The sequence below is a fragment of the Pseudochaenichthys georgianus genome, chromosome 5 (genome assembly GCF_902827115.2).
Source record: "Pseudochaenichthys georgianus chromosome 5, fPseGeo1.2, whole genome shotgun sequence".
Taxonomy (NCBI): Eukaryota; Metazoa; Chordata; class Actinopteri; order Perciformes; family Channichthyidae; genus Pseudochaenichthys; species Pseudochaenichthys georgianus.
In genome coordinates, this window is record NC_047507.1 from 21,925,143 (window position 1) to 21,949,331 (window position 24,189).

The window sequence follows — 24,189 nt, forward strand, 5'->3', positions numbered from 1 at the left end:
CTTTAGGACAGGTTAGATAAATGTCCTTGGTACCTTTTTCACTTAAAGTCTGGTTGGTCGAGATTAAAGTAAAATAAATACACACCAATTATGAAAACAATTGCATTTATTACTCTATATTAGAAGGTACATGATTGAAGTCCTGAAGGGGTTTTTACATGGATGCAGTAGTCTCTTTCACTGCCTGCAGAATAACAACCTCTTTCTTTCTTTCTTTCTTGGTGACACTTAGAGCAAGGTATTTCAACCTTAAATACACTATGCAGTTTATACATTGTAAGGCAGGTACTATTGGACAAGACAGACATTCCCCTTTAGTGTGTATGTCATGGTTGACACTCAACCACTTATCAAACAGTAGATCTACACATTTTTTCCCAGCCACAAGCGACAGTCTCAAGGGCAGTCTCTTTGTTCTTACATACATCCTGAAAGACTGAAAAATTCAGGGAAAGAGTGATTTTTAAAATAAAAGTATTGGTCAAACACATTTTTGAGACAGCAATTCAGACATTTCAGTAGTATTTAGTTACATTTCTTCTCCCAAAGACAAAGTCAGATCCTCCTTACAGTCTCTAGTCAGCAGAGTTCTGCAACTGGTTGGCGTGATTTGTATAAACATTCTCATTTTCAGTGGAGTGATCTTAAATAAACACGTGAGGACATGACCAGAGATAATTCTGAGAACATTTGGTTTCTAATGCTGCGAGGTCAGTAGTAGTGCACACGTGGCCTTCAGCCTTGCGTAGGGACTCACAGCATACAAATATAAATAACACGGGAAAGACTACACACACACACACACACACACACACACACACACACACACACACACACACACACACACACACACACACACAAAGTACCTGTTGAATTTGCATACAGCTAACGACAAAAGTGCACCTATTTCCTGAAAACAAAACATTTCGACAGTGATTTAGTTAGATTGATGGAAAAAATCCACATACAATTTGCACACTCAGGAGGTATTGTACGGTGAACAAAAGGAGCTTTGAAGGGAAAAATCAAACGCTGCTGTGCAGTTATAGACGGCTATTAGAGAAAAGTCAACATTAGAGCTGTGACACACACAAATGTCATTTCAGAGGTCAAACAGTAGATCGTCATCAAAAACAAAACACAAGTTAGTAAGATAGTTTTTCCCTTCCAACAACAAAAAAACCAATAAAAAGATTCAACCATTTCAAACATGACATCAAATCCAATTGAACCCTCTTATTTACACTAGTATAATCCTAAACAGCTAGTTTATGTGCAGTATTTATACTTGGCCAGGAAATATATGCCCTGCAGGGAAAGGAACATTGGACATGCTCTGACAATATATTAAAAATGTACAATAAAAACAAGCTATGATTCAGATTCAGGGTTAGTGTATTTAAAAAGGGATTCAACGTAAAAAAAATCCCGTGTTTTATAGTACAGTGTAAATAGGATTCGCTGCTGCAAAGAACGTAAGGTTTATCTGAGTGTCGTGCACACCGAGCTTACTCTCATGGCAGGTTATGTTCTGTGGGGTTGATCAAACACAGCGGCTTTAGATAGATACAACCATTTAAATATTCTACATGTGTTATGTAAGAAGTGTCTCAATCCGAAGCCAGTGTCTCAGCTAAGAAGATCCAACAAATACAACACACAGACCCTGGCAGCTGTTGCTCTACATTCAACCCCCCATCCTACTTTAATACATTGTTCTTGTCTGTATGTTGCTTAAGATGAAGAGCCAAAGCAACGAGTTGATTGGATAGCATAAAGAAAACCTGAGGTTTACAACAGCTTGTGGGAAAGGGCTCCAGGCAAGGGGTCCAAAGGCTAAATCATGTTTGGCAAGTTGCCAAGCTCCTATGACTTTGAAGTTTTAAAACACAAACTGCCCTAAGTGCTTTGTACATGCTTTCATGGTAATCAGCATACAAGCAAACGACACAGTGGTAGCAGAACCAGATGGAGCTCTCTTTGAAGGATTTCTAAGCAGTTAGTGATATGTGCCTGTATGTTGTAGGTGGCACAGAGACACCTGAACAATAGCCTCACAAACACCCCATATATTAACAAGATCTAGTCATCTGAATAACAGAATAAGTAAAAATAAGTTAAAAACACTCCCGGTTTGCACCCTTTCAAACACAAGAAGAGCAAATGTGTTAACTATTAAGCGACTGTGATCGAAGAGACCTTGAGGAGATATCAGCAACTGATTTTCAGAATGTTAAATGGTTAAATACATGTCCTGCAATCGATTGCATACAAGTACACAGGAAACCCAAGGATCCTTGTTAGTACGGAGTGTAGAGAGGGACAAAAAGGGCAGCAGTAGCTGAGGACAAGACAGGAAAGGTGTTCTTGGTAGTTTGGCTGGGTAAGCGAGGTAGGGTTGGTCAGAAATCAAGTGGCTTCAAAACTGGCAGGAGTGTCAATGGAGAAATATTTTACAAAGTGCTCAGTTTTCAAAAGTCTGGAGTCGGGTAGTGCTCAGTGCTCGTTCTCTGAGCTCACACTTTAATGTCCTCTTGAATGCTGAGCTGGGAGAGGCTCTTCTTGATGCGCAGGGCCGTCAGGCGGGCGGCTCCATTCGAGTACCAACACTCCCTCATGATCTTGCCCATTACCCGCAAGGCCTGTGACAACATGGAGAAGGGGCAGATAAGGATTAATAGCTCGTAATACAGTATACATAGCTATGACGACACAAATGTAGCTCAAGAAGTCCATGCATAATGTTCAAAGTTTGTTTAAAAGAGTTTTGTGTTTCCTGTGTCAAAACACTCATTTGGCTTAAAAAATTCAATTCAATTGCGTTCAAAAAGAGCTTTATAGGATAACTCACTTCATTGCATCGTTACGTGCTGTCATTTCTAGCAACTAGATGACACAGATATACGATACCAGTATCTAATGACCTGTACTGGTGTATGCGTCACTTCATCTAGTAATACTGGCCGATATATCTGGCTCTAGTTTAAAAAAGCCAACAGATTAAGTAAGGTTAACGGAGAGCAAGCGCAGCCATAATGTACATCTCCCTCGGCACATGAAAACACACAAGAGCAGAGAGCCTGTAAACAGTTTGACAAATATTTCTGGGAGAAAAATTATGACCATATTAAAAAGGCACAATATGTCATTTTTCTGCCACTGGGAGCTCCCAATGCAAACATTTAACAGAAGGAGTAGGAGTTGGGAGTTTATCATTGCAGGATGGACTGGTACTTTGATTAAAGTTTAGATTTCTCTAAGTTTGAATATTGGAAACATTTGCTATAATGTAAAAAAGTAAACCACTCACAGAATATATATCATAGGTCTAGTCTTTGTAATTTGTAGATATTATTACCTTTAGAGCAATTTAACATTGGGGTTTAACCTAATAACCTCTTGGACTTCCTTTAGTGGTTACCAAGCATTTCTAGATCCTAGCAATGAACTTGAACTTGTAATAAACTGGAATTACCATTCTGGTATAAGTCAGATCTTGAAAAGTGAAAACATATTGCTTTAATCGATCATTTTTATACCTCGTAGCTCTGCCACCAATTAGGAATGTTGGGTCGAAGCTTTTGGTCACAGACCAACTTTCTCATCTCCTCTATGGAAGGGTCAGACGGTACCAGGTCGTAGTAGGGCAGCTGGTACTCCTCATGGATACCTGATAACACGGGACAAAGGCGGGGTCAGATCAGTGCTGTGATCTCAGTAGTTAACAAATATCAAAACACCACAGGTTGAGTATCCAGAGTAAAAACAAACGAGTCTGACCTCCAGTATTACAGCGGCGTGCAATCTCCCAGTAGACCAGCCCCAAAGCGTAGATATCAGCACATTTGAATGAGTCAAAGTGTCTCATGTTGATCGTCTCGTCCAAAACCTCTGGAGCCATGTACCTGAGAGATGTAAGAACAATCTCAGTCTGTAAATACGTGTCAAAGTGTTTTCTGGAAAAGATGTCAAAGATATCTGTGAGAAGCACGCTCAGCAGCTGCAGGTGCGGGTGTTGACACTGACCTCTTGGTGCCCACCCTCTGGTTGGGTGCAATGTCGATGGTGTCGGAGGCAGAGTCATGACGGACAGCCAAGCCCAGGTCAGCGATGGCACAGGTGCAGTTCTTCTTCACCAGGATGTTCTTGGACTTCAGGTCTCTGTGGGCGATACCTGGTTTTCCTACCAAAGCAGAAGTGTACATGACAGACGATTGTGAACTCTTATCCCTACATAGTTTTTTTGCTACGGTCAATGTCGATTCTCTTTATTGAGAAACTAGAAACTATAACATTCTTTTTGGCCATCAGTTTGGTAAATAAAAATAGAAAAACACCCCCCAATTTGAGCAACAAATTGACTTTACTAGTTAGAGAATTGTTTCCTAAAATAACTCCGATGACAAAGACAAGGGAAACTATTTATATTAGCCACAACAAAAGTATAAAGTACATAATTGGAAAAAGGTTAAAACTTTTCGCTCTGGTTGTGTTGGGCAAAGTGAACTAAGATTTGTTCAGTCAATTTTTATTATAATTCTTTAAGCTAAATTATTTATTTCAACCAGGAAACAACACCAGTAATCCAGCTCACACTGTCCGCTCCTCGAGCCTCAAAGGGAGGGGCAGCGAGCCCCGCAACGTCCCGCCAACACGGCACCCAGACCCCACGCAGCATCTCATCTGTTTGTCATTACTGGTGTCATTTTCTGGTTGCTAACAAACGCCATTGTAAAACATAAACACTGATGTTCCGCTGTAACGGTGGTTGACTAATCAGAACAGAGTGGGCGAGCTGACCAACCAGAGCACAGTGGGCTCACAGGGAGGGGGGGCAGGAGCAGAGAGTGAATGCACATACTATACAGAGATGCTGTATTAGAAACCAATGTGAGTTTGGAAAATTGCACAATATAAAACAATGGAATTATGATCAGTAGAAATGGCCATGTCATGGGACCTTTAAGGTAATTTGTCAAAATAGGAGGCCTTGCGGGGAGAGGAAAGAGACAAGAGAGAAATGAATAACAGGAGCACTTTATGTGTTGCATTATAAATGAAGCAGTCACCTTGTGTTCCCAGTATCTCCATGTGCAGATGAGCCAGGCCACTGGCAGCTGACAGTGCAAGTTTGATCATCCCTTCAGTGGTGACAGGGTAGCGGTTCAGGTAGTCAAACAGGGAGCCGTGCTCGTGGTAGTCTGACACCAACCACAGCTGGGTCCATGTGCCATTGTCTGGGCAGGAGAGGGGAATATAGACATATACAAAACATTATAAATGTAATTGAAAATTATGAATGATTACATAAAAAACACAACACACTTCACCCTGAGCTGTGAATTATTCTCCCATTATACAACATTTAACAGGTTTGCACCTTTGTTATCAGCAGCTATAAAGCCCAGGATGTTTTCATGGCGCAGCATGATAGTCTGATAGATTTCAGCCTCACGGAACCAGGAGCGCTCCTCCCTGGAAGAGAAGATCTTCACCGCCACGTCACCTCCCCTCCAACGTCCTCGCCACACTTCCCCGAAACGCCCTTTACCAATGATGTCCTGGAGGACAATTGTTCTGGCAACAGTCCGCTGGACAAATAGAGGCAGGCCTGCTTAGAAAAGATAAGAACAGTTATCAGCAGTCTTTTCATATTCTTGTGCTACACTATGCAAAAGTAAAAACACTTTTGCTTTTGCTTGAATTCTTCGTAAGTTCAAATGAAGAATAACAGACTGCATGCAGCAAGCGTATTTCTTTAAAACTTTGATTTGAATTTGTTAAAATCCGTGTAAATGAGCATTTCTTGTCTGACAGGTGTGGCATATCAAGATATTGATTAAACAAAAAGGATTATTACTCAGGTGTACCTTGGGCTGGTCCAATAAAAGGCCACTCTATAATTGGCATTTTTATCACAAAACCCAACTCTACAGATGTTGCAAGTTCAGGGAGCGTGCCATCGTCCCAGAGCTGTTGCCCTTAAACTGCATAGCACATATCTGTAATAATTATAGTATTAAATCACTACATGCATATTATACAGTATGTCAGGTGGAGGAATTATCTTGGCAAATTAGGAGTAGCCACTAATGAGGATTTTGGCTAATTGGTGAAATAAGCCTTTTGCACAGAAAAACTTGGAATCTCTTTTTTTCCAACTCGTGAAAATGGGAATGAAATAAAAAGTGTTGCGTTTAGATCTTTGATAAGTGTACATTATGACGTTGTGCACTGACCGGAGCCTGAACCAGACGTGGACAGATCGTAAATGAGGTCCTGCAGGGTACTGTCTTTGGTCATGTAGAGATGATCACAGGAGGGGTCCTCCACCTCTAACCTTTGCCTGTGGCTGTAGGCCCTCTGGTGGTACTGATACAGGAACATAAAGGTCAGAAGCAGCAGACACAGCAAGAACAGCGGCCCTGCCACCACAGCCACTAGTTCCACCAGCCCCCATGTCCCATCTGGGCCGTAGCCTCCCCCGGGTCCTGCCTGAGTGGTGACTGAAAGACAGAAAAGTCGAGAATGAAATGCAATATCTGGCACTCCGTACATATTACCGTTCTAGAATGTTACCTTACAGTGTTAGAATGTTGAATTACAATGAAATGAACATTTAATGTTTAATTCATTAAACATTCTAGAATTGTCATTTTATATTCTATAATTCGTATTCAACATTCTAGAATTTGTGTCCAACATTCTAGAATTTTAATTCAACATTCTAGAACTGTCATTTGATTAGTCTGCTTATACCTTTTGTTGACCTTTCTCATATTTTGAAGCATTCCTAACTTTGTTCAGACTGTACTAGTCTAGTACCATTATTATTCAAAAAGTATCCAACGTGAAATACGTGAATCACTTACTGTGGAAGTGAACAAGGTATTTTAAAAATATTAGTCCCATTATTTATACTGTACCAGTCTATGAAGTGCTGCTTCTCAGTTAAAAGCTTTATATGAACTTGTGTTTTTGGGCATGCTTCGGATGAGTACTGTCGACAATTTCCTGTCACAATGTGTCCACAGTCACATTCTTCTCTCTATACACACTCTGATTAATATTTTTGGACACTGTACAAAACCAGAGGAAACCTTTATCTTCTCATGAACCATGAGTCACAGACTGTGTAGAAAACAGGAAACATGTTCTTGCCTGTGCTTGACTCACACTGCATGTATGAGCGGACGTTAGATGTGTGGAACTCAAGGTGAAAACACACAAGAGAGAGATAATGATTTCAGCTCAGTTAGTCTCTCTGAACAAATCCTGATTATCATGAAACTTGGTAGAAGTTTAGTTCTTCCATGGACCAAGGAAGAACCTAATCCATTTTGAAAATAATCCAAATTAGGAGGCGGAATATGTTCAACCTTCATTTACATGAAAGATAAGGCCTTCGTGCTGCATTCATGTGGTGTCGGAATAAAAGGAAAAATAGTTTCCGAACGGTGAACATTCATGTGAAAGCTCTTCAAGTCGTAATAACAACTCCAAAACATCTGTCGGCTTGCAGTTCGAACACTAAACACTAAAATACAATCTTCTTTTGACCATGTTAGCATGAAGATTTCAAGCTCATGAACACTCAAGTGCAAGAAGTGTTTCCAGTCGTACTGTATATACAACATGATACACAGTTCTCACCTGTGGGTACTTTGAGGTCAATGCTGTTGCAGTAGTCTGTGTAGCAGCAGTGGATGTTGAGCAAGCCCTCTGCACTGAGACAGTAGAACGGTTGTCCAGGGGGCACAAGGTTGTCCCGTGTTATGCAGATACGGATGCTCTGCTCTTGGCCTTCGATGAAGGAAGTGGAGGCCATGCAGGCCCCATCAGTCTCACACTGGAAGCCATTCCTCTCACACTGGGGAGTGGTGCAGTTACACCGCAGAGCTGCAGGGACGAAAGTGGCAGAAGAATCAACACAGTGTGAAACAAAGTAGTGCAAATTAGAAATGCATTTTCATATATTTGAGAAGTTGAAAACTGAATTTTCTGTAATCTTAGCATAACAAATGACTTTAACAATTAAATGATTAACATAGTTGCAGATTGTTTCTCTCAATCGATTATTAGATTAGGCGCCTAATCATTCTGGCTCTAAAACAGTCTGCACAAAGATCTTTTTTTATTTTTTGAGCCGAATCAATATATGACAATAACCAGTAAAACTAGAAGTAGTTAGCAGAGAGTGATGTATTGCAAATATGAATTAGAGAGGTGAGGACTGAGAGATGGAGGATTGTGGGGAGGTCAGGAAGTAGAGGAAGTGTTAGAGGTGGGTGTGTTAGGCTGGCATGGGCTTTGGAAAGGTGGGGAGTTTATGATGGCATGCACAAGTAGAGAGGAAATGACCAGATGTGACTGTCATTTGACAAACAACACACTGATCCTTCTTAATATATGATATTAAGTAATAATATTAAGACACAGACATTATGTGACTTTCAGAATTTCAGCATGTAAGCTGAATGTTTGCTAGAAAACCCACACATATACACCTGAAATGAAGCGTCATCTATGTGAAACAGGAGAAATGTAGAGTTAATGTGTTACAACATCTTCTGTGGTGATGACTCATATAATGCCAACACCTACTTGGCAGATGCTGTTTGTCAAAACAACCAAAGAAGATAATGGAGATAAACGCTAACTAAACATTAAATGAGAATGACATTTCAGACTTTAGATGGCTATAAATGTCATAACTCTAATCCACATTGGGATGATTGTAAAAAACACCTTATCGAAGGAATCCATCCAAGATACTGACAGGTGCCTTTAAATTGTGATTTAAAAAATGCATTGGTAAACAAGTTGTGCGTTACTATAATAAAAGTTGATCTTAATATAGACGGTTTTACTTTGAGGAAAACTGGATGCCTGCCCCCTTCAGATATTATCTGATTTGTACTTTCATTAACATTTCAGGCTCTGTAATCAGCAGGCGTTTTAATACTTCACAAGCTCTCACATTCCATGAGCTATATTTGTGGTATGAAAAGTGCTCTATAAATTCATAAATAAGATCAAATATGCTTTATTGATACACATTTGGCACACTTTTTCATAACAGCAGCATTTAGATAATACATTGCACATGAATAAATAATAAAATAAAATACATATACACATATCAGCAGAAGAAAATAAAGTACAAGTATAAAGTATATTTAATACACAATATACAAGGTAGTGTACATTATGATAGGACTACCTATCAAACGATTACTATTGTTATTAGTATTAACAGCTATGCTTTATAATAATAATAATAATAATATTATAAACAATAAAAGCACAACATCATTTCCAGAATAAAACCTTTAACGTTAGAGATTTAAAAAGTGTAAATATTGTATGTATGACGTGCCATCATTAGCAACACGAGAGCGATCATTAAGATTATTTAAGCATTAAGATATTATTAATGTGATGCAGAGAGGCAGTTAAACGCTCACTAAATGGAAGGTATATAATGTTGTTCACAGCGGGTAAATAACTACAGAGAGCAAAGCTAACCCAGTTTACAGCCGCTGAGCCACAGACTTTAACTGCTGCTGTTTCAGACTAACCTAACAAGCTCGACAGCGACAGCAAGACGGTGAGATATCGTGTAATAGTCACATACACATGAAAGCTGTTTAATTAATAACACCCACGTTAATTTAAATGAATGTTGACCGGTGTCAGTTGAATCTGTCGTCCGGCTAGGCTAGCTGACCTAGCTAACGTTAGCTAACAGCTAACTGCACAGCCGTTCGCCTCGATCATAACAGCAGCAGAAGCAGCAGCTTAGGAAGACAACAAACAATAAATCACTCACCCTCGCAGCTTCTGTACAAGACGGCCTGAACAACCACGACGGCTAAAGCAATCCGTAGGTTGGCCATGATCAATATATTCCCGGTTCATGGCATTAAGACATTAAGTTAGCTAGCGTTATGTGGCGAGACTTGATGATGACAGCTAACCAGGCTGCCAGTGCACAGTTTACTAACATGCTCCACCAGCAGGCAGCAGCACAGACACACACTGGGGTTACAGAGGTGGGCAATCCTGTCTATCTGTATATCTATCTATCTATCTATCTATCTATTAATCTAATCTATCTATCGTGTAATTTAACTAAGTAGATTTACTCAAGTACTGTAGGCCTACTAAAGTACAATTTTGGAGACTTGCACTATACCTTTTGCTACTTTGTACTTCTACTTCACTATTTTTTCAGAGCTAAATCGTGTACTTTACTCCACTGAATGTATTCAGTACCTTACAGTAAGTTACCTTGCATATTCTGTTTAATGATGTGAATTACACAAAAAATATGACTTTAGTTACACCTGGGGTGAAATCCACGAGCTACCCTGCAGCATAACATAACACAAAATAACAACTATGAAGTAGGCTACTCATTAATAGATGAACAATTGTGATACATAATTACCTACTTACTCACTTTATCACCTAGTTACTTCTTTACTTACTTACTTCTTTACTTACTTACTGACATATACTTTACTATTAATTAAGTCCATCCAGCCATCCACTCATTCATAAATGTAGCTCTTATTATTAAGCAGTTGCCTGATGATAGATACAGAGGTGATAAGAGGAAACTAACTCCTTGTGCAGTTAATCACTGCCAGAAACACATTACACATAGTCATTTGAACCAAAGAGAAAATATTGAGGTAAGCATTAAACATCAAGGAATCAATGTTTTATTAAACACAGGAGATTTCATATGAATATGGCATTTGCAATGTATGAAAAGTGGCAATAACACGTTAAACAAAACCACCATTTTGATAAATATTTGCTACAATATTGTACAGTATTTAAAATGTATTTTAGTCTAGCTATTTACAAAATATACAATACATAAAACAATTGTGCTTAAAGCACACATGAGCTATTGCACATTTATCTATTTTACATCTTACATAGGTCTGGATATGCAGGTGTACAGTATGTGACCTTCTGCCTGTATTTTATGTGAATGATGAGGTAGACATCGTAAATGCATAAATAAAGTAAATATTGCATTACATTGTAAACATTAAAAAAAACATCCTTTCAGTCCTTTTGGATGTTCTACATTTTCAATAGATCACGGATCACCTTTTCTATCCTTACTAAACAAATATGTAATATTTGTCTCAACCCTTAAACATTAGAGTCTAAAAGCTTCTAACCCCTCCCAAAGAGACTCAACTGTGCTTGTTTGAGGTCATTCAGTCATAGGAAGAGAACGTCTCTCTTTTTTCCCCCTTTGGTTTATAGGTTATATATTTTGTAGTCGTTTCCAACACATTTGGTTTGAAAATCTCATTCCCTGAGTTAACACTAAATATTTACATAATGTGGGCTCGTTGAGTCCTTTCAGCAGTGGGTTTGAATCCTACCTGTGGCCCTTTGCTGCATGCCGTCCCCTCTCTCTCTCCTGTTTATCTTCAGCTATACTAAAAAAGGCAAAAGCCCTTGAAAATTGAAATATTGTTCTAAAAAGGGAACAGCTCTTTTTTGTAACTCTTATTTTGTGCCATTCTTGTTGTCTTTCTCTTTATTTTTTTGTTTCTCTGCCTTTTCTTTTTCAGCTTTCTTCTTCTCCTTTTTTTTATCATCCTTGATCTCCTTGTATCTCCACTTGGGAAGTTCCAGGAAACCTTTTTCTTTCTTCTTTTTCTTCTTTTCTTTCTTTGGTGTTGCATTTGAAGGCCTGACGATGTCGATCTTTGGGATGCACCCAGACGGGAACACGCTGTTTTTTCTTGCCATACTGCGGGGAATAAATGTTGTAGTAATTTTTGTTGCGAGCACGCTGCCCCGCCGGTTGCCCTCAGCACAGCACGTCATTGAGGAGGACTCAGCAGACTGGATTGTGGGATTGATGTGTGATACTGAGCCGTTGCTGTGGCACACTGATCTCTCTTCTAATTCCTTATCTGGGTGTTTCTTCACCAGCTCTGGCACAGCTAGGCGTCTCTTCCCCAGCTCAGGAGGGCTTGTAGGGCAGAGTGGACGGCATCCAGTGGAAATGAGTGGACTGTGGACACAGGTGGTCATGAGCACCATGTTGTCCAAGGCTCCGTTGTCCTCGGGGTCACGAGGTATTCTGAATCCGAATGTGTTTTTGATCCGCCGGGTGATTTTCTCCGTGGAACTTTTTCCCGTGTTGGCCTTGGCTACCCTCTCGTTGAGCTCAGGCCACTCAGGGATATAAGTCTCACAGAACTGCACAGCTTTTGGTCGCAAAGTAAGGCGCCGGAGACGCTGCAGGGTCTCATAGCGCCCTGTTTTCAGTGCCCAGTCCTGAGAGCTTTTTCCTCTTGTGGAGTCTACTGCATCTATGTCAGCACCTGCAATATAGAAGGTGGACTTAATGAATTACAAAGTCAAGGGTTCATTTAATTCTGAAAAGAAAAAATCTATTCATTTTTAGTGCTATTCTGAACTGCAAAGACCACCTTCTTTATGGCGGACATTTTGGCATGTCAAAGCAGGTGCTATTAATCAAATTAATGATAGCTCTATTTCAGATCATACCAGTAAGCTAGAATGCACAAACCCAGGACCCTAACATGGAAACACTTAATTGAATGCAGCCATTTAAAATGATTTAAAAGGCTTATTAACATAACCATATAGGCCTTCTTTACAGAACACATTTGACTTGTTACAGTGGGAAAAGGACATGTGGTACAGATAACATTAACTAGGGACCAACTCAATCTGTCACCATTTTTAATTACCGGGCAAAGTCCTGGCAGGACCTTGAAACTAAAGGTCATAAATGGAATTCAGTTTGTATTAAGGTTATGATTGACAGCTTTGCTCTACCCACTCTAACATGAATGACATTTTTGAAGTTCTCTTTTACATTAAACATACTAGAAGATTCATTATTTAATCATGCAAATAAACAGTAGATTAATCAATAAAGTAAACATTCATAACTTGCAGTCCTACTGGAATGTTAACAGTAAATTATGAATGGCAGAGATTTTAGGAGACGTGTGCAGTCTACAAATAGCTCTGCATGGGGTTAATCTACAACCAGCCTGAAGACTTGTAAATCAGTGGTTACTGGAGGATATGTTAAGATGTGATAATGTCCTCAGAAGGATCCTATAAGCCCCTCAGTGTCACTGCCACACTCACTCGCTGACAATTATCTGGCTCCAAATACACAAATGGATAAACAGATAAACCGTGCGCTCAGCTATTCTCACCTGCAGAGCTATAACTGTTATTTAAGGTTGTAAGGGCCCTGGTTAATCAGCTAATGTCAGGGGATTAAAAAGGAGATCCAATAATATAATACCTCTTTGGAAAGTGCAACCTTGTCAAAAGTCAAACATTGTTTTTATTGATTGACGAAGATCAGAGAAAAATAGTGTTTAAAAAAGTTGCGCCTTAAGTGTCTAAATATTATTTTTTAAATGTCCAGAAGTGTCTGAGTTGTATACTTTATAAATCTATGAATATGCAATATAAAATCACCTCTTAATGTCTAATTAAAATAAAAGTATTGGTATGATGCCAGCAATTCCTATATTTTCCTGTAGGTTTGAAGACATAATGAAAAACATCTATCAAGTTTCTCAAGGCTCTTGTGAAAATAAATAGGATTTTATCCAAAACACTTACCAGCCATGACGAGGGCAGCCACTACCTCAGTGCGGCCGGTCATAGCCGCTTTGATGAGTGCTGTGAAACCTCGACAATCCCTTACTTCAGTGTCTATGCCAGAATAGTAGTTTAGAAGAAACATGACGATGTTGATATGACCTGCAGGGAAAAACACAGAATTCAGAGATCTGTTCAGCAGTGAGTCAGAAAATGTATGACTTTTGAAATAATGCTGGTTGGATCAAATTCAGTATTTGGTCCAGTTTGTGGATTTACACACATCCATTTGCAGTGAGTGCATTCATTAAAACATATTCTAGTTTTTAGCTATACAAGTTGCAGTGAATATTACATTTTAAAACAAATAACAGCACAAAGTAAAACTTAATCGTAAGGAAAGAATAATCGCAAAACAAAAACCTTTTGGGTCTGCTAAATATTGGAGTTAATTTGATTTTTTTTTAATGGTTTTGCCAATTTGATGTTTTTGGAGATGTCATTTTTTTTAAAGTAGTCATATACATAACACATCTGTATGATTAAAAGTTTAAAATGGATGCAAGTTTATTATATAAGCTGCCACTAAATCCTACACTCTGGACCTCCATCCATCCATCCATCTTCACCCGCTTATCCGTGGTCGGGTCGCGGGGGTAGCAGTTCCAGCAGAGAGCCCCAAACTTTCTTTTCCCTGGCGACATCAACCAGCTCTGACTGGGGGATCCCAAGGCGCTCCCAGGCCAGCGAAGAGATATAATCCCTCCACCTGGTCCTAGGTCTACCCCTTGGTCTCTTCCCAGCTGGACGTGCCTGGAACACCTCCCTAGGGAGGCGCCCAGGTGGCATCCTAACTAGGTGCCCGAACCACCTCAACTGGCTTCTTTCGACGCGAAGGAGGAGCGGCTCAACTCCGAGTCCCTCCCTGATGACCGAACTTCTCACCTTATCTCTAAGGGAGACACCAGCCACCCGGCGGAGGAAACCCATCTCGGCCGCTTGTATCCGCGATCTCGTTCTTTCGGTCATGACCCATCCTTCATGACCATAGGTGAGGGTAGGAACGAAAATGGCCCGGTAGACAGAGAGCTTTGCCTTCCGGCTCAGCTCCCTTTTCATCACAACGGTGCGGTAAAGCGACTGCAGTAAAGCGACTGCAGTACCGCTCCCGCTGCTCCGATTCTCCGGCCCATCTCACGCTTCATTGATCCCTCACTCGAGAACAAGACCCCGAGATACTTGAACTCCTTCACTTGGGGTAAGGACTCATTCCCTACTTGGAGTGGACAGTCCATCGGTTTCCTGCTGAGAACCATGGCCTCAGATTTGGAGGTGCTGATCCTCATCCCAGCCGCTTCACACTCGGTTGCGAACCGATCCAGTGAGTGCTGAAGGTCGCAGACCGATGAAGCCATCAGAACCACATCATCTGCAAAAAGCAGTGGTGCAATCCTTAGTCCACCGAACTGCAGACCCCCCCCCCCACGACTACGCCTCGAAATCCGATCCATGTATATTACAAACAGGATTGGTGACAAAGCGCAGCCCTGGCGGAGGCCAACCCTCACCGGAAATGGGTCCGACTTACTGCCGAGGACCCGGACACAGCTCTCGCTTTGGGAGTACAGAGATTGGATGGCCCTGAGTAGAGACCCCCTCACCCCATACTCCCGCAGCACCTCCCACAGTAACTCCCTGGGAACCCGGTCATACGCCTTCTCCAAGTCTACAAAACACATGTAGACCGGATAAGCGTACTCCCAGGCCCCCTCCAGGATCCTTGCGAGAGTAAAAAGCTGATCCGTCGTTCCACGACCAGGACAGAATCCGCATTGTTCCTCCTCAATCTGAGGTTCGACAATCGGCCTGACCCTCCTTTCGAGTACCTTGGAGTAAACTTTCCCGGGGAGGCTGAGTAGTGTGATGCCTCTGTAATTGGCACACACCCTCTGATCCCCCTTTTTGAAAAGGGGGACCACCACCCCGGTCTGCCACTCCTTCGGTACCGTTTCCGACTTCCACGCAACGTTGATGAGACGTGTCAACCATGACAGTCCCTCAACACCCAGAGCCTTCAGCATTTCCGGGCGGATCTCATCCACCCCCGGGGCTTTGCCACTGTGGAGTTGTTTGACGACCTCAGTGACCTCCCCCCGGGAGATTGGCGTTGATCCCCCGTCATACTCCAGCTCTGCCTCTAACATAGAGGGCGGAGTTGTCGGGTTCAGGAGTTCCTCAAAGTGTTCCTTCCAACGTCCCAACACTCCATCAGTTGAGGTCAACAACGTCCCATCCTTACTGTACACAGCTTGGATGGTTCCCTGCTTCCCCCTCCTGAGGTGTCGGACAGTTTTCCAGAACAACTTTGGTGCCGCCCGAAAGTCCTTCTCCATGTCTTCTCCGAACTTCTCCCACACCCGCTGCTTTGCCTCGGCCACGGATGAGGCTGCTGCCCTTCGGGCCTGTCGGTACCTTGCAACTGCTTCGGGAGTCCCCCGGGATAACAAATCCCTGAAGGCCTCCTTCTTCAGTCGGACGGCTTCCCTGACCACCGGTGTCCACCAGGAGGTTCGAGGGTTACCGCCCCTTGAGGCACCTAAGACCTTGAGACCACAGCTCCCCACCGCGGCTTCGGCAATAGAGGCTTTGAACACCGACCACTCTGGTTCAATGTCCCCAACCTCCACAGGAATGCCCGAAAAGCTCCGCCGGAGGTGTGAGTTGAAGGCCTCCTGAACTTGGGCCTCCTCCAGACGTTCCCAGTTCACCCGAACTACACGTTTGGGCTTACCAGGTCTATCCAGAGGCTTCCCCCGCCACTCGACCCAACTCACCACCAGATGGTGATCAGTTGACAACTCCGCCCCTCTCTTTACCCGAGTGTCCAAAACATACGGCCTCAGGTCCGATGATACGATAACGAAATCGATCATGGACCTTCTGCCTAGGGTGCTCTGGTACCACGTACACTTATGAGCATCCTTATGTTCGAACATGGTGTTTGTTATGGCCAATCCATGACTAGCACAGAAGTCCAGTAACAAACCACCACTCCGGTTCAGATCAGGGGGGCCGTTCCTCCCAATCACGCCCCTCCAAGTGTCTCCATCATTGCCCACATGTGCGTTGAAGTCTCCCAGCAAGACTAAGGAGTCCCCTTCAGGAGCCCCATACAGGACTCTTTCCAGGGTCTCCAAGAAGGCCGAATACTCTGAACTGCTGTTGGGTGCATAAGCACACACAACAGTCAGAGTTTTCCCCCCCATAACCCGCAGGCGTAGGGAGGCGACCCTCTCGTCCACTGGGGTAAACTCCAACAACGAAGCACCTAACCGGGGACTTGTGAGTATCCCCACACCCGCCCGGCGCCTCACACCTTGAGCAACTCCGGAGAAGAATAGAGTCCAACCCCTATCCAGAAGTAAGGTTCCAGAGCCGACGCTGTGCGTAGAGGTGAGCCCAACCAGATCCAACTGGTACCGCTCCACCTCCCGCACAAGCTCCGGCTCCTTCCCCCCCAGAGAGGTGACGTTCCACGTCCCCAAAGCCAGCTTCTGCCGCCCGGGTCTGGTCCGTCGAGACCCTCCGCTTTCACTGCCACCCGTCTGGCAGCGCACCCGACCCCATCGATGTTTCCCGTAGGTGGTGGGCCCGCGGGACAGAGAAGCGGAGGTGTTGCCCACGTTGCCTTTTCAGGCTGGGCCCGGCCGGGCTCCGTGGCAAGCCCGGCCACCAGACGCTCGCCGACGAGTCCTCCTTCTGGGCCTGGCTCCAGAAGGGGACCCCGGGCTTCCTCCGGGCCGGGTATCCTCACTTCTTGTTTTTCCTTTTCACTCTGGACCTAAGGCTTTTAATTGTATTTTTTAAGTCTTAAAATTCACATTATGTTGTATATGGGATGTGATATTGTCAAGTTACACCTTAATTATGTTGTACTTTCCATGTTTATCCCTCTGAACTTAAACTTTGTTTTGTTAATGTGTGTGTAGGGAGGACCTACCTGCTTGGGATGCGATCATCAGAGCAGTGTTGCCTTCGTTGTCCTGCTGATTTATATCTATATAGGGACAGGCGTAGAGTCCATACACAATATCAACGAAACCTTTGCAGCAAGCCAACATCAAGCCATTCTGTTGGGGATTGACAACGATAATGATAAATGACAGTGTTTGTGTTCAAGACAATGTGAGCTACATTTACAGATTCTGAATGTACACACTAATGAATGAGACTCTCACCCAGCCATTGATATCCAGCTCTGAGGCATCCTCTTTTGTGACCCCTCTCTCCAGAATTCTTCTCAGAGCAAAGGGTTCGTTGCGGGCGCATGCTCGATATAGTGTCGGCTCGCTGCGGCTGTCCGTCCTCTGCAGTGTGTAGTCTGGGAGCACCGAGTCGTCAGAGAGGATGCTGTCTGACTCGCTCTCCAACAGAGACTCATCGTCCTCATCTGGGTCGGAGCCCAGATGGGGGTCGTGCGCTGCAGTGGCCATCTTCCAAGAGCAGGACAGGTGAGACTAGAGTGTTTCCTTTGACTACATCTACAAGAAAGTAGAAATCAGAAATGAGTCATGCACAAAGTACTTGAAATTGTCTTTAGCAGCTCAAGTAAAATCAGTTGCAACCTAGAGATAGGAAACTGATGGTTTTCACCATGAAGATTACACATAATAACTAGTTAAAATCCTCTCCTTATTGTAGACGTGAAGTAATTGGCGAAACACAACATGATGTTTCTGAAAGGATCCAGATCTGTCAAAACTCTGCTTATTATATTGAAGAAGTGAATGCATGAGTCTGTCAGTCAGGGATTAGGAGTGTGTTATGTGTGTATCACAGAGTGGGTGTGGTTGTATGAGCTCAGTGTGCCTCAGTGTTGAGTAACGGGATCAGCATCTAAAAGCCCTGCTGAACACAGGGGGGCTAAATGAGGAACAGCCCACCTCAGAATAACTTCAGTCACATGTGGTCCTGCTCGACTTGTGTTTTTATGTTACTGAGTTCTGAAGGCAACATAACTGTTAAAACTATGACAACTGTAATGCAGTTCATATTTATGTAAGTGTATGTCACATGCAAGTGTTTCCACTACACACGTTTTTTTAATGACACTGAAAACAAACAACAAAATTATGATTTGGTAAAATTCCAAATGTATAAAGAGCATCACTGACATGAAACACACATCAGCCATGTTGTCCAGGAACATGTTGAGATGTCAATAGGGCTAAAACTCACAATTATTTTCTTCATCGATTAATGTACTTTTTAATCTTTAGGTTAATATTCAAATAAATAAGAACAGTGAACAGCAGGAACATAACATATTTGAGATGCTAAAAAAAGCTTTTACTACCAATTTTGCTTAAAATGAGTTTTGACATTTAATCTAATTTCTAAATTATTTGCCGATTAATTTCTTGTTGCAGCTCAAATGTTTTATTTCATAGACCGATGTTAATTTTCCATCAGTCAAGATGTTTCTGACATTCACTATGATCAAATATAAGTAATACAAACTCACCATAAAGGGTCATCAATCAGCTGTAAAAGAAGATCAGTTTCCTCGGTGTCTGTCACAACACTGTGACTTCGGACTTCCTCCAAAACTCCCACTATGTTTTCAGCTCAGCCCAGAAGTCACAGTTTCCCTTTCGGCCTGTAAATAGAGCTACTTTACCAATTTCCATCCCACATGTTGACGTGTTGACATAACGGAGAGGAGAAGCCTTTGAGATGCAGTTTTTCTCCTGTGCTCAGCTCATCCCACTTACAACAGCTTAATGCAGAGGATTACTTTGTGCTCATGGCATATACATCTTTTCAGCACAACGCCAGTGTGTCTTCAACCTGCAAACCTGTTTGTTTAATTGGCTAAACTAAAGAGAGATTCCTGAGGTTCCATGACATCTTACCTCACTTTGTTTGATGCATTTGAAAAACAAGTTAATTCCAATGTGTTAAACTGATGAGGAGGAGGAGGAATAACAATCAATTACAATGATATGTAATGTAATTATCAACCCCACATTATTGCCAATCAAATATGAGAGGCTGGCAAAAAATATATATTTCATCATCTATTAATCTGCTGATTAATCACGTAATCTGATAATGGGAGTACTTTAGATGCATTTTTAAAGTCCAAAACCCAAATATATTCAACTAATCGACTTGTCTATGAACTGTTACACTTCTAATGTGTACAAATATTTATAATAATAATATATTTACGTGAACAAAAATCTGTCCTTTTCTGTTCTGTTCAAAACAGAAACCACAAACAGTTTTTAGTAATTATTCTTTATTTAATACAAGTGTAAATGTATAACATTTTAACTGTAAACTGCTTGGATCAGAGGAATCTATTTAATTAAGACTGATTAGCAGACAATGAAATCCCTTCAGAGGTGAACAGATGGCCGGATGACAGACTCAAAAGTTAAAAACAACAAGTCGCTCCACAGAACAGAGTCAAGATGTTTCTCTGATTTACCACAGGGGGGGGGATCTCTCACACGATTCACACGCCTCTGATCTCAGCCTTTAAAGTTTGGTCCTAATAGAGTGAAACTGATGAGCCGTTATACATGCGTCTTGAATATCAGGAATGTACAAACTGCATAGATTTAAATATAAAAATGTGTCCCGTTCCATGTAGTGAGGTTTAAAAGATTTAAATATATTTCTGGTTTTAGGACGTTTAGTGCATCATTGGAAAGGAACTGATAACAAATAATCCATTTCTGTTTCTATTTCTATAAATGACAAATAAATCAAGGAAATCATATAGGCAGTCCGAGCTGCTCTATTTCAAGTTTTGGGAGGTAGTTAAAACTCCTGCTTTGGGAATAGTCGCAGACTGAAATTAGCCCATGGGACCTGTGGGACGTGGCTGGACCTGTTGGGACTGATTGACCCCTCCTTATATCCAGAAGGGCCTGAGGACAGATCCCAGTGCAGCTGAACAGCTGTCCTCATCTGCCCGCAGGAGAACCTGGTGCAGAGCAGAGGTTAGATTTGACTTCTCTTCTGTTGGACGTCAAGCAGTTCGACAGAGATCCTTCTTCTAGAGCTTCTTAACCTCTGTCTGACTTTTTGTGATTAAACTAAAGGATCAGGCATGCATGCTTAAATGAGTCAAGAAAACTGAACAAAAAAACCGGGAAGGACAAACAGAAAGGATACAGAAGCAAAATGAAGACATTGGCAAAAGTGCAAGGGAGGACTGAACGTCTTCTAGGATACAGGGTTGATAAAGTGAGTGTCTGATGGAAACACCTCAATTCTTGGGGGCTACACAATTATTTTATATAAAAGGAGACTGTGTGACACGCAATGCAGTAAGTCCCATGTTTAATAACACAAAACAAGAGAAAGTAAGATTATTGTTTGCATGCTTAAACTTCTCCCTGCATTTGTTTGTGTAAAATGATCTTAACCTTGCTTTGGTCAAATATTTCCCTCTCTGCAGATTAGAAAAATGTAGACCTGTTAATTAAATATGAATAATGTCTAAACTTTTTGTTTGTTTTTAAATAAGAAATGCTATCCGAAACTATAATTTGAGTTTAAGTTTTCATTCAGTTCATGTGCTTCTCTTTTAATAACAACAAGGTGCAGAATAGTTTAGTCCATCAAAATCAAACAAGCTGCAGAATCTTTTCTAATATACACATATTTGAGAAATGTGTTTCTGTGGTGGTAACCAGGACAACAAAAAAAAGCCCTTTAAAAAAACAACGCTATTCTTAAAACTGCATCAGACAGTGATTTGATGTCGTCAGTTTAGTCCTCTCAGAGACATTCCTCAGATAAGATAAGAAACCACTCGGAGAGGGGTGGAGAGAGAGGTTAACTGGTATAATTATATAGCTCAAACCCTCTTTCTGTTCGATTGAACTTATCCTTCATTTGTCAAACTAATTTAACACAGCTAAAAAGAAGGTTTTATAATGGGGGAAGGTGTTTTTTTATTAAAATGTGGTGAATCTGTCTTTTGTTTAAGGTTTCAGACACCAGCCGGGAGAAACTCTTGTCAGATGAAAATCCGGACATCAAGACGCCGGCTGCTGCAGGCAGAGGTAAAACCAAAACAGTTAAACACTGTGTGCATCTCGTATGTCACACATCACGCAATCAAATAAGACTTCAAAACACTCTGCAGATAAAACATCACAGATAAATATACATTTTTAACTTTTAAAAGCAACACAAAACACAAAAATACACATAACATTATCCTAATGATTAAATTGTGGCTAACTAAGTGCGTGCACACCCACTGCACATGCATGAACATACAGTAATCCGACATTGTGGAGAGATCAGTGCTTTTCAGCTCACATGGATCATCATGCCAGCAGAGTTTTTAAAGGCTTAACACCATGGCCAAGAGAGCAAGAGCATTTTGATATTTTTGTAGCTGTAATCTGTCCTCAGTGGATGAGATTCCAGGGTTGTGTTGGTCGATCTGTGACGCAGATTTATGCTGTGTGTGTGGAGCTGTTTAATAAACTTGTGCCTTAGAGAAACAGCAGCTCTGTAATAGTCAGATTCTTCTCTTCCTATCATTTATATTTTGCTCTTTACTGTTATTGTTTGTGTTTGGGTTCGTATGAGTTTATGGTGAAATCTGCTTGAATCAAAGCGGCTGCCACGAGCTTGGACAGCTGCGCTCAGAAGATCATCTAGCGGTGAATGCTTAATCTTGGTTTTGAGATTAAACCGGTCTGCCTCCATCCTGCCAGCTCACTTTGCTGCGTGTGGGATATATGCACCTTGGTTTTTCTACAGCAGAGGAAATGTTTTGGTACCTGTAGTGACGAAGAAGAGCAGACTCCTGCCTTCTTGATGAGAGAGGGAAGTTCTTTACCAGCTGAAAAAAAGCATGGATGAAAGATGATCTTTGTTGATCCGATTTGATTCATAATTGTAGTGCAAGTACAATATCATCTGCATAACTGGGGCCGCTTTTAGTTTTAGTGAAAAGTGGTACACAGTCAGTTCCATACGGACAGTGGCATGGTTTTTGTGCACACATACCTGATTTGGTTGTCTAACATTTTTGCGAAAGAGTAGAGGTCAAGTCAATTTCACAGAGAGGTTTTTAAAATTCCTCTAAAATGAGTGTATGACTTCTGGTAGCTCCTCAGTGCAGTGTGCATATGTTGATTGTTGATGGCTAGCTCGACTAAAGAGGGATCATCCAAGCAAACCCCTCAGATTTAACTTTAAATACTTCTACATATCCTTGCTTGGGACAATATGTACAGTCCCTAAAGCACACAAGGACATTTCATTTAAATGTGTTTTATTTATGTATAATAGTTAAAAAAAATACACATGGAAACTCAGCAAGATGGCATGACAATACAACCTCAATAAAGCTCACAACATATTAAAAAAACATGACTCATATTGGAAACACACACACAACATGCATCTTTTACAAAAGAGAGAGTTTGTTTATTTCACGGAAAAACTCCAAAGATTGCAATAACACTAAAGATCTTAACGCCACAGGGCGATCGCTGGGAAGAGAGGCTGAAGAGAGAGAGGGATCCGAAGGGGAGAGGACTGAGAGGAGGTGGGGCTGGAAACAGATGCTCTCACAGCAGTACAGCATGTTAGCCAACCCGCCCCCCCCTCTCATCACAGCCCCTCCCATTCACTGCCTCTGTCGCTCCCTCTCTTACGTTGGGACCCTCTCGTAATCTGCCCACACAGAGAGGCTCGAGAGGAGAACGTCTCTCTGGATTTCGCCCCTGTTATTTCATCATGGGACATAAAACAGCCTTTTTTTTGTTTTTGTCTCAGGGGATTACTCAGATTTGGATTATGACTGTGGAATACTGTTCCTCTCATCTCCTCCGGGTATTACCACTGGAATAGTTGTGTGTATGTGGTCTTGTGTGTGTGTGTGTGTGTGTGTGTGTGTGTGTGTGTGTGTGTGTGTGTGTGTGTGTGTGTGTGTCCGTCCAGCATGATGCCTGCTTCTGATAGTCTTGAGTGCAGCGGCAGCAGTGGATCATCATGAGAGGGGGTCAGCACCAGCGAGGGTGTGGGTGTCAGCACCTGTTCAGGAAACTGCTCGGCAAATGTGGCTGCTGCTTTGTTCGAGTGAGAGGTACGTTCAGGCTCTTCACGAGGGATTGTACTGTAGTTGTAGTAGTTATGTATCAGCTGAAGTTTCTCTGAGTCATTGTGAAATCCAAAGAATCTTTAGTTTTTTGCAAACTTATTTTAATGCATGATTATTGCCATTGTGCATGTCATAATGAGAGGTCAGTAACATTAAATATCTAGAAAAAACTAATTATGGGAATAAAACATACTTCCTGCTGTGTGTCCTTCATGATCACAGCATTATTCAGGACAAAATAATGCAGAATAAAAACAATTATTCACTGTACAGGATGTATAAAGGGACACAAACGGAACAAATAACAAACAAGTGCTTGGATGGAGATCATGCTTTTTAAAGAATTACTTAAATTACTGAATTGGGGCCGATAAACCAGTCATTAATGTTTTGCATTTACACTGTAG

At 41.7% G+C, this 24,189-nt stretch overlaps 2 protein-coding genes across 5 annotated transcripts in view; one reads left to right on the forward strand and one right to left on the reverse strand.

Moving 5' to 3' along the window:
- Positions 1-88: 88 nt before the first annotated feature.
- On the reverse strand, positions 89-9,942 carry LOC117446429 (activin receptor type-1B-like). The gene is given in 9 exon segments (XM_034082585.2): positions 89-2,642; positions 3,540-3,670; positions 3,781-3,905; positions 4,027-4,183; positions 5,070-5,237; positions 5,381-5,611; positions 6,240-6,506; positions 7,654-7,899; positions 9,833-9,942. Coding segments are annotated over 9 exon segments (1,545 nt in total). The 5' UTR covers positions 9,927-9,942; the 3' UTR covers positions 89-2,516.
- Positions 9,943-11,666: 1,724 nt separating this feature from the next.
- arhgef25b (Rho guanine nucleotide exchange factor (GEF) 25b) overlaps positions 11,667-24,189 on the forward strand; it is a 40,691-nt gene continuing 28,168 nt past the window's right edge. Inside the window, exons 1-3 of one of the 4 annotated variants that reach the window (XM_034082580.1) lie at positions 11,667-12,119; positions 17,931-18,149; positions 21,654-21,722. In XM_034082580.1, coding sequence (XP_033938471.1) covers positions 11,735-12,119; positions 17,931-18,149; positions 21,654-21,722 — 673 coding nt within the window. In that variant the 5' untranslated portion in view covers positions 11,667-11,734. Of the gene's footprint in view, positions 12,120-17,930; positions 18,150-20,611; positions 20,652-20,753; positions 20,899-21,646; positions 21,723-23,347; positions 23,768-24,189 lie in introns of those variants that run through there. The other 3 variants (XM_034082581.2, XM_034082582.1, XM_034082583.1) reach the window with 3 other exon arrangements.